Here is a 12044-nt window from a genome sequence, read left to right on the forward strand (position 1 = left end):
ACTTATGGGTAGAACTACTGTTGTGAAATAAAAACTATGTAAACGTCATAATGGCCAAAATATTTGTCAAAAAAAAACCCCACTATATAAAGCAGAGGTCAGATTTGATATATATACACAATCAAGATGAGAATCTGATTTTCTGATTGAAGAGTAAATGTAAATTATGTAATTTTCCATAGAAACGAAGAACGCAGAAGAAAGATGATTCCAAAAATATGCCTCATTTGTGAAAAGGCCATTTACTTACTGAAGACAATCAATAACATTGGAAAGAAATCTTACTTATGAACAACAGATATATATATACATATCTTTTAAATGATAATTCTCCCTAGGAATAAGAGCTTATAACTTTGGTATTTGCAAATGATAGGGGTCTTAAAATGTGTGTGTGTGTATATATATGTGTGTGTGTGTATATATATATATATATATATATATATATATATATATATATATGTGTATATATATATATATATATTAGATAAAGGAAATTATAATATAAAAATGGTAAAAATTTTAAATAGTTCATTAAATAGGAATTTAAGATATTATTTTCCTATATAGTATTATTCTAATAAATACATTTTCACATGTTTCTCTTAATCTTAGATTTCAGACTGAACTAAATTACGATGTTCTGGAAGTTCATGATGGGCCAAATCTTCTGTCACCCTTGCTTGGATCTTACAATGGCACACAAGTGCCCCAGTTTCTATTTAGTAGCAGCAATTTTATATACCTTCTGTTTACAACAGACAACAGCCGTTCTAATAATGGTTTCAAGATTCATTATGAAAGTAAGTAATGCCAAAATGTTTTTTGATTTTCCTATTTTTTTCCCTACGTCTGGTTTTACCATTATTTAAGAGGACTAGCAGATTTATTTAAAAAAAAAAAATCAAAGCCTTCCTTGACCTATGAGAATGCTAATGGTTAATAACATGCATATTTTAATAAATTCTACAAAGAATTGTCCAACAATATATCTAATATCATTATGAAAAGAAATACTAAGGAAATATCAGAAGTATCAAATACATTTTAAAAAGTGAGCTCAAGTACTAGTTATTTGTGCACAGTTTGAAAAGCAAACAATAGATAATGGTAGCGTAAGATGTATATGAATATTGACAAATACTTTTGGCATTTATTTCATAAATTTGATCATATTTCATATATTTTACTTACACTAATTGCACACATTTTCCATATAAAATATTCAATTTTATTATTTTGTGTAAAATATTAAAAATTATATTAACATTTAAAAGTAAAATATGTATGCATATATTTAAATATGACTAACATAACTGGTCATAGGCTATATTAAAACATTTAAGCTGCAATTCACAGTGTTGAAATCAGCTTATAATCTCATTTAAAAGATTATAGTTTTATTTAAAAAGTCTAAAATATGTCTAAGATTTTTAAAAATTTTGATACTAGTATATACCCAGTATATACTTATTTATAGGCATCTGACATATTTATACATTTGTGAATATATTACATATGATATGTGGGTATGAACATACATAAAAACTATATATGTATACATTTTCATCTGAAAATACATTGTCATATTATCTTTGTATGGATAACAGTCTTGGTGAATCTAACAGCATGTTTTATTTAAGAGGTTTACTGCAAGATATCTTTATATCAAATGTACATGGATATTATGTCACTTCTTTTTATATTCAAGCCTCCTATGACAACTCCTTCAAGAAGAGATTTCTGCATTTGATATTTATAACTTTGTAGGTGTCTCCGGGAGATCTGGTCAATGGGTTTGTGGGTCTTTAAAACCATAATCAATATATATTCATTGCTTTTTTTCTTTTTAATCTTTTTATCCACAATATAATTTAATTATATTAACTTCCCTTTATTTAGAACTTCATGGCATGGAAGTATACTTCCTAAACATTATTTTAAAATGGAACAGGAAGGTTAACACATATTTGGAAATTCAGATGAACTAAAGGAACTCGGTTGAGATCTTTAGTTTAATATGTATTTGTTAAAACTGAGTCAGAGTCATTTCTTGAAATCTATTTTAAGATTAATACTTACTAGCAATTTTTATCAATATGCTACACATAGGTAAACACTTTTTCTTTAAGTCCATTGGCTCTATCCTGTGCCCAGTTAATCACAGTCGATCCCCCTTCAACCTTCATCACTCAGACACAGGACTGTTTTAAAGATTAAACACACATGCAAAGTGTTACTATGACAGCTAACGTGCAGTAAGTGGTCAATAAATAATAGCTCTTATTTTTCTTCAAAAATTAATCAGATGAGGAATGAAAATGGGAACTCATGCTCAGATTTATTCCTTTGTTATAAAAGAAGAAATTATGTCACTTGTTAAAGACAATATGGCAGATTTCTACTACAGTGGAGTTTTTGTATTAAGAGAGAAAAACTGAGCTTAACTCTGACTACAAATGGAAATTTATAGTGAAAGAAGAGGATGGGAATCAGTGGGTAGAAAATTACTAAGAGGGGTCATCAGAGGTAGGACGATTCTGGCTTAACTTACTCAGCAGGATTTTTGCTGAAGACAGGCCAGAGTGATAAGATATTGAGGGTGAAGATGAAAGATTTGATCAGACATCAAGAAAGTGGGATTTTCAGTAAACTGACTCAACTGGATTTTTGCTAAAACCGGACTAAGTGGGCCATGCATAGAGTCCAGGGTGATGCTAAAAGGATTCAGAGGAGCCTGCCAAAGTTTGACCAAGGCAGAGGGTCTTTGTCACAGTCAGCAAGTTTGTGACCCATAGGTCTCTGGTGACATAGTCCAAATTACTATTGAGGGCTAATGCCTAAAAAGACAGAGTGGAGGCCGAGCTAGGAGAGGTATATAACAGACACTGGATATTGGATTTGGTCAAATTTGCCAAGAGGCAGTAACTCTCTATTTAAATTAGTTCACAAGATATAACCTCTCATTTTTATTCGGTTTAGTCGTATGGTTTACTTGGTATTGTAAAATAATCTCTAACATCAGGAACACTTTCTTATCAGGAAAACAAACAAAAACCTTTTTCTGTTATCACTTTATTAATAAGTTTCCCAAGCTGAAGTTAATCAAACTATCATTTTAAACAAACCATTTGTAAACCTCAAAATCAGTAGAGTAAAAGTTTAATTATTACACTAATTAAAGCCTTAAACATTTAAACATTTACTTGGTGTTTGGTGATTTTTTTTTTTTAAATAAATTCATTTGAAAGAGAAAATTGGATTTCTCCAGTGGACCAAAATTCTATGGGAAGGAGTTTTTGCAAAACTACACTGTTTATACTCTATTTTATTCCTTCCAGAGGCACTTTTTACATGACTCTATCTTTCTGTGCTGGACCTATACAGTACAGTAGAGAATATAAAATAAATCTATCCCCTTATTTTATCCATCAGTTTCAGAGACAAGAAGGACAGATCAAAGGATTAACATTATACTATGCACTGACCTCTACTCTGAGTAATCTGAAACAATTAAAATCACTTTGGGATATTAAATTTGTTTGATTTGCTTTTACCATAATTTACATTTTATGTGGCCTCTTCAAACCCCCACTTCTCTGATTTCTTCAGCTATTACTACGACATAAGTGTTTTGAATAAAGGAAAGTTATATAAGAGCTGGAGCATTAGAAGATCAAGACCTGAAGGAGAATGGATCTGAACTTGTCTTTTAACAGAATGAGAAAATTGTGTAAATTAAGGGGAAAATTGAGGGTGTTCATGACAGAAAAATAAAGGGTAAAACTAGTGAGAAAACTCACTTGAATGAAGAATGACTACTGGAGATAATGGAAATTAAAAATAATGAGTTCAGTTTGGGAGTCTGAAATTTAAGGGTGCTGACTTTGAACTCAGTGCCATTGAAAGTAGGGTATAGAAACAATGAAATAAATTTTAGGAATATACATGTCCAAAACTGTTTATAGAACACTTTGGAGATACTGAAAGAAAAGCCAGATATTATTGTTTGTCTTATAGACATTAAGTAATGAAGGCTTTGGATAGGGTTAGAGAATACGTTACATTATGCTATTCAGTGAGGGGGGATTTCAGACATATTTTGTGGAGGAAAAAATTTCTGAGAGGGATTCAAAGATGAATGAAGATTTCAAAGCCTTAGGTGCCTAAAAGAGTGATCACATTTAGAAGAGGAATACTGCAGGTAAAAGTAATTGTTTTGAAGATAAAATTTTCTGTTATATTTTAGTTTCTCATTAAAAACAGCATTTAAATTAAATGAATATACTTGATAAATAAATATACTTAAAATATACAATTTACCTCTATTTATTTATTTATTTTTAATTGAAGAAATGATTTAAATTTTTCCCCTGTCCACCTCCCCCCCAATTTACCTCTTTAAAATTGGACTTAGTTTTTTAATATTTTATTTAGCTTCAGTTTAAAACTGGGTAGCTAATACATAGACATGTTTTCTCATGTGAATGTCATTTAATATGACATGATTTTGAAAACGCTAATTATTTTTGGAATATAAAAACAGTAGTTATTTATTGCTTAAATCTTTCTTTTAGGAAGAATAAGATAATTATTTATTTTACCTTATACCCTGGTTCTCAACTGGGAGCATCTTTGCACCCTAGGAAATATTGGTGATATCTGGACATTTTTAATTGTCAGACTGCAGGAGCGCTGTTGGCATCTAGCAGGTAGAGGCCAGGGATGCTGCTAAACATACTACAATGAACAGAGCAGCCCCACAGCAAAGAATTATTCTTCCCAAAAAGTCAACAGTGCCAAGGTTGGGAAACCACATCTTAGTAAGGGAAAAACAGTCATGGTATGTTCCCAACTAGGGATTATAAATCTCTATGAAGATTTGAGGCTATTGAAAATCCCATCATATAGCCACCAGTGCAGATGCACTGTTTTACTCAGGTACTGGTGTTCAGACTTTCATACACAGCAAAATGCTTCTACTCTTTACATACATATATATATATATATATATATATATATATATATATATATATATATCCTATCAAAATGATAAATTTCAATACATTTTAAAAGTTCAAATTTAAAACACATCAGGAATATTAAAGTATAATATTGGTTAGGACAAGGGCTCCAGAGTCAGAGTCACCTAACAATCAAATGAAGTTTTAATGATACAACTAATTTCATAGGATTCTTTTAATGACAAAATGAAGCAAATTTCACAAAATATTTAGGATCGTTCCTGGAATATAATAAGCTCAAGAAACATTAATTACTGCTATGATTTTATAGATGTAATTTATAATAATATAACATTTGATAATTATATATTTTCATAGAGTTCTCATATAATTAAGTGACTTGAATTTGGTCTTTATGGACATGGCAAAGGAAATGTCAAAACAAATTTGTTAAATAAGTTGTTGATTTTTAAAATAAAGCTATGGGAATATTAATATATATGTGAAAATCATCATTCACAATTGTTCGAAGGTAGAAATTAATTTCAGCAATTTGATTCCCTTCAAGCTTACTCTTTGTCATATTGTTTCCTAGGTGTTACAGTGAACACCTATTCTTGCTTGGACCCTGGCATACCTGTACATGGCCGTCGCTATGGTCATGATTTCTCCATCGGATCTACTGTTTCATTTAGTTGTGATCCAGGATACAGGCTGAGCCATGAAGAGCCCCTTCTATGTGAAAAAAATCACTGGTGGAGTCATCCACTCCCAACCTGCGATGGTAAGAATTCATTCGATATGCAAAATAAGCTGATTTATAAACCAAAAAGAAATCACTATAGTCTTTGTAAAAGGTGAGGCTTAACATAACTATCAATATTTCATATTTTTAAGTGAAATCTTGAATTTTGGCACTTTTATGTTATCTATTAATAAAGAAAAGAATGAATATTGATAATCAGCTAAACTTAACCTATGCCTAAGGCTGCTATATGTATTTTCAAATGTGCTAAGATAATTATTTTAAGTGCATATTTCATGCTTGGATCTTTTGACAAAATAGCATTGACAATGTCAGATTGGTATCAGATGAATACACTGAAGGGACAGAGCATTTACTTCCTGCCTGGGAAGGCAACATGCACCAATTCAAATTCTGCCTACCTACACAGCACAATGGCAGTGCTCTCAGACTGCCCTGTGGTGCCAAGTTTCTGGTTATGATGAATAGTATACCAGTGTCTGTGTTGCTTCTTCGTTTCAATGGAGAATAGAAACAAAAGACAGGAAAATACATTGGAAGAAGCTACTTCCCTAAATTTGGGAAGTTCTTTCATGTTTGCTTTATCAAAAAGCATACACTGTAAATCTATGCAGTATTTAATTCTATACTTTATAGCACTATTTCAAACTTCTGTGCTTATTTTTGTTCTAAATAGATCACATTGTTTATTTTATGATTAAATTTTCAAGTACTGTCAGTGTCATCATTTTTTTAAGAAACAGCTTTAGTTCAATTTGTTTTTATAACGAGGTTTAAAAGAATCATCTGCACATCTCCCCTGTGTTGGTGCAGTACCATTTATAATAGTAAGCATTCTTATGATTGTAAATGACAGAAATTCAATGCCAACTGCCTATAAAACATAAAAGCAGAATTTGTTGTTCAACTACTCAGTCTTAGAAAAGGCAGAGGTAGAGGTGGCATACTTCCCATAACTAATTGTAATCATGAATTCAGACCTTTCAGGGATCTGTCCATTTTCCACTTAGACTTTGTTCCGTTTATTGACATAATTCTCTTCAATTGCAGCCAGTCTTTTTCCACATAGGAGATTGGCAGTAGAAAATACACTCTCAGGAAGATGGAAATGGATAGCCTCATATTATTAGGATCAGAGAATAATGAAAGTTTTCCCTTGTTTTTCCAATTAGAATAATCCCAGGAAAGGTCCCTGATCAGTCCGTACCTGGACCAGTTACCACAATAAAGGAGAAGCATCCATTATAATTAGACTTGTCCAGATCTTGTGTCCATTTATCCCTGTGATTGAGACAAATTATAGTGGTGTAAAAAGAGATATTATGTTTGCCGGGTCCTGTTAAAGGCACATGGTTGGCATGAGTAAATTCACCAAGATAGAAAAGTTTGGAGGCAATGTTATCCAAAGAAGCAGGGGGATAAAAATAATGCCTAAGTATACCGACACACTTAAACTTCATTATGATAAAAGTGAATACATCTAATTTTCCCAGGAGCAACACAGATCCTCATCATCTGTCAGTGCAACTACAATCAACCTTAAATTTGGTCTCCAACTTTTTTCAGTCCAAACTCCATTTCATGTTATACCCCATGTCAAAAACACTTAATGGGTTTATGTTGCCTAGGGCTGAAAATTCAAACTACTAATCAGGGAAATTATAATCTTTAACCATGTGGATTCCATCCTTTCCAGTTCTGTCTCCTTTCTTCATTCTTACAAGTCATCTTTATTGAAAGATCAGGTCATGCCACTCTATCTTGATCCATTTTTCTCTTTTGTATTCCCATTTCATTCTGAGTATAACTGGACAAAAACTGAATTATATTTATTTATTTACTTACTTATTTTTACTGTCTGAGCTTTGTATAAAGCAGCTACTTAATTTTTCAAAGACTTGAACTAAATTAGTAAACTGGTTTGATTAGACCTTTCCTCCAATCTAAACTTTCCTCCAAGAGGCAACTAATCTAAATTTCCTGAGGTAAAGGGAGGAAAAGTGAATAAGCAGTATTTATTTCCCTGATCCGAGAATGTAACCACTATTGGCCTAGATTGCCTAGTTACTCAAGGTACAGTATGTTTCACTCCACACACACTAGCTCTTGCAGTATCTTCGCAGCCCATAATTATTAGCTGATTCAAAAAGCAAACTAGATAATGAGGATTTCTGGCAATAACAATGACAGTTAACATGTATTGAGGATTTACCATGTGCTGGTACTGCTACAAGTGCTTTACACATATTAACTCATTTTATCTTCAAACTAACTCTATGAGGTTAAATGCTATTATGATCACCACTTACAGATGAGAAAACTAAGTCAAACAAAGATTAAGCACCTTGCCCAGTGTCACCCCACTAGTTAATGGCCACCTAGATCCAGATCGCATACACAGGTCCACTGTTATACTGCTTCCTCCCACATTCTCCACAATAGTAAAATACTAACATTATTTAAAATGAAAGTATAATTATAGATTTGTTATTCTTCCCTCAGTGATGCCACATATTTATTCTAAGAATTTTGTATAAAAAATACATTTATATATACTATGAAAAAAAAAAAACTGGCAGTCTAAAAAAATAAATAAATAATACATTTAGCCTTTAAACAGTTTATAGATTCTCTGTACTACTTGGAATGTGCAGCTAAAAAATAGGACAGTACCCTTTTTTTGCTATCAATTATGTCATATAGAAAGAGTACTTTGATTTCAATTATATCTTCTGTATACTTACATTTCTGAGTAAAAATTGATTTTTTCTGAATTAATCTTTTTTTTTTTTTTTTACTATCGACTAAAGAACTTTCAACCTAATCAGAAATGGTTCAGTTAGATTCTGCACAACTTAGATAATTTGATACCCGGTTGCCTCAACTCTTCTTCTCAGCATTGTTACTTGGAAGAATAAGGCCAAAACTCACACTTCTGGTGTCCTAGGGAAGCTGAGCAAGAATCAGAGCAGACAAGGCCATATAACACATCACAGTTCTTACTAGAAGCCCTTGCCCACGTCTAAGAGAGCTGCCACCTCCAAGTGGAGTAGAATAAGGAGTCAACATGTTTCTGCTTCCACTAGAATATACATTCTTACTTGGCTATATCTTTATTTCCTTTAATTTTTAATACAGATAAAATTATCCAACATATCATAAACACTGATGGTTGTTAAATGTGGTAGAAGATATTGTAAACTGTGATATTTTTTCTAGAATAAATGAGCATTGAATCAAATTTTAATTTCTTTGAACTCACTTCATAAACATTTATTTATTTTTATTGTGGAATATCTACTTAAAAATCTATACCTACTCAAAAAAACCTTTTGTTTATGATATTTTCCAGAGACATGTAGAAGTATAGAAGCAGGCTTCAAAATTTTCTCAGTTTACTTCACTATTTTAAAAGGAATTCTATGAAGAGTGGCAAATATCTCTTTAGAACTTAAAAGAAATAATTTTGTATAATTAATTTGTTTCCTTAAAGCTTAATAAAATATGAGCTACTAAACAATTAATTACTCATGTTTAATTTACAACCAGTTTATGCAAATGTTGCTTATTATTAGAAATGTATAAGGAAAGTAATGTACTTCAAATTTAATGTGGAAAGTTGAGCATTCTCTTGGGGCCAATATTAGTTCTCAGAGGCTATTACATACCTTTTTCTTCTCTCCTGCTGCAATGTATGAAATGATTTCCTAGTATAGGAAGAAGTCTACACATTCCTGTTACTACCAGGAAATATCTTAAGCTAAGAAAATCAGACTCATTCTGTTTTGAGAGAGGAAAGAAAGGTTTGTTTAGCCTCTGCCTCTCTAACTATGGCTGACAATATGATCGTATTTCTTTGTATTTTCAGCATTATGTGGAGGAGATGTTAGAGGGCCTAGTGGAACAATCTTATCACCTGGTTACCCGGAATTTTATCCAAATTCTCTGAATTGTACATGGACTGTTGATGTAACCCATGGAAAAGGTAATTTGCCTCATATAATAATAATTGGTATATTCTGGATTTTTATTACATCTATTTTTATTGCACTGTCCTTTACAATGTCATTTTTTTATTAGCAAAAACAGACCAGTAGTAAAATATGTTATAACAAAATTTAATTTGAGTAATTGCAACAAGGGATTATATTTACTTTTCTATAGTATTATAACGTGCTCATATTTTTACCAGAATGGTGATGAGAGGGATTTATTTTCTTTTGATATGTTCAACTAATGTTATTTGGAATTTTTTTATCAACAAAATCTCTGACTGAATGGCTTCTGTCTTTGTCATAGGGTTAAGAAGTTGATTTCAAAAGTTCAAAAGTTTATATCAAAAATACAAAGATGCTTTGAAGTGCTGAGCCAATTGTAAAACAAAAAGTACATGTTTATATATACTTGTTTTTGAAAATGTTTGATTATTTATTATAATTATATTACACATACAAATTTATTCCCATTCTAGGAATATTTGTGTCTCAAATATCCCTTGAACAAATAAATGAAAGGCTCTGTGTTTCTAAAAGAGTTCATTCATCTAATACAACCACACTAGTAAATTAACAGTGTGAGTTATTAAGGCAGTAACTTAACAATGGGAAAATGGTCGCCCTAATATATCAAAAGCAAAGATGGATTGAAATTATTTACTAGAAAATCTGCATGTGCTAATCTTTCTAATAAAGAGTTAATTTATTCATTTATAAAACTACTTTAAAGAAGTAGTTTTTATTTTAGCTCTGTCGTTTTACTGTTCGGTAGGTTTTTACTATTATATTATACTTACTGATTTTACTATAGGAAATGTTAAAAGAAAATCCTAACAATGAGAAGATGATATTACAATTTTAAAAATTAAAGCTTGTGTTTAATACATTTGAATTCATTATGTTTTCACAAATGAAGCTTGAAAAATTTTTAATTATGCATTATTTTATTGAGAGTGGGATTGTTATTATGAAATTAAATATTACTGAGAAGAAATGTAAAAGTGAATAATCTTGTATTGAACTACAAGAACAAGCTGGAATACTTTATATAGTGAGGTTTTTGTTGTTCTCCATAATACAGGACTCTGCTGGAAGTTAACCAAAGCATCCTGTTATTCTTATGCACAGTGGATTAATGGAGTTTAAAATAAGCTTCCTTGAATTATCCAAGAAAATGGAAGGCTACATACTGCTTACTATGTAAATAGAGGTTTAATTAACACTTAAGGTTTTGCATCTTCACAGGTTGCAAGTGTTAATTAAATCTGTATTTACATGGCAAGAAATGCAGATTTTTAGATGCCTTTTTTTTTTTTTGAGCCAACAAAGTTTGTTGCAAGTACTATTGCAAAGTGTAGCAGAAGTTATGTGAAGGATATTCTCTCTAAATTGAGAGAAATCATCAAGGTAATATAATGTAACCTCTCATCTTGCATCCCAGTTTCTACAGTGTTCCAGAAAAGTATGATGAACTGGCCCGATATTGATACTTTCCTTAACGGGAAACTTATGTCTTAAGAAAACTTGCTCAGTTTTTTTAGTTTTAATTGTTTGACAGTTATTCTGTAACTGTTATCCCTGTTCTACCCTCTGGAGTGAGAAAATAAATTAAACAAACAAACTATAATTTCTGCTCCTGCCTAAAGTTTTCCAAATATACCATCACAGTTCTGTGGACTCCCTGTTTTTCATGTTCACTACTCCCAAACTCTTATCTCAGTCTTTTCTTCCCAGACTAAACACTCCCACTTTCTTCAGTCTTTATAGTAAAATATTTCCATTATTGTCACCATTCTAATCGCCTTTCCTTGGATGTGTTTCAGCTTATTGACATCCAGGGATATTGATATTCTAAAGAATGTGTTTTTCCAGAACAAAATACAGTATGGCATCACCTAATTCTATTAATTATTCCCATTAATGAAACCTCTATTTGCTTTAAACTTTTTGGCTGCCATGGCTACTAATTCATACGATTATAGTTAACTGAATCATTTTTTTAGATTATTGGGACTTTAAAGTACAGTTAAGCCCAATTCCTAAAATTCTCCAATTGTACAATTTTTTCTCTTTAGTGCACATTTTTATATTCCTGTTATATTTTATCATATTAGCTTTTATCGCGAGTACCTGTGAGATCATTTTTAAATTATTTATATTTTATTTACATTTACATTATATAGTTAGACTTTTCTTAAATAATTGTGATCATCAAGACTTTAGGAATTTATAAAAATCTTAGATAGGACAAATCTAAATATCTAAATATTGAAAAACTTCAGACACACCATTAGTGATCTCTTTACCACTTAACACTAG

The 12044-nt window shown here is 31.1% G+C and overlaps 1 protein-coding gene across 1 annotated transcript in view; it reads left to right on the forward strand.

Annotated features, from left to right (window-relative positions):
- The window catches only part of CSMD3 (CUB and Sushi multiple domains 3), a 1005898-nt gene that overhangs the window by 639996 nt on the left and 353858 nt on the right, over nucleotides 1-12044 (forward strand). Inside the window, exons 18-20 of the mRNA XM_039853604.1 lie at nucleotides 616-803; nucleotides 5560-5748; nucleotides 9599-9715. Coding sequence (XP_039709538.1) covers nucleotides 616-803; nucleotides 5560-5748; nucleotides 9599-9715 — 494 coding nt within the window. The remainder of the gene's footprint in view (nucleotides 1-615; nucleotides 804-5559; nucleotides 5749-9598; nucleotides 9716-12044) is intronic.

The sequence above is a fragment of the Pteropus medius genome, unplaced genomic scaffold (assembly GCF_902729225.1).
Source record: "Pteropus medius unplaced genomic scaffold, Ma_sr-lr_union100, whole genome shotgun sequence".
NCBI lineage: Eukaryota > Metazoa > Chordata > Mammalia > Chiroptera > Pteropodidae > Pteropus > Pteropus medius.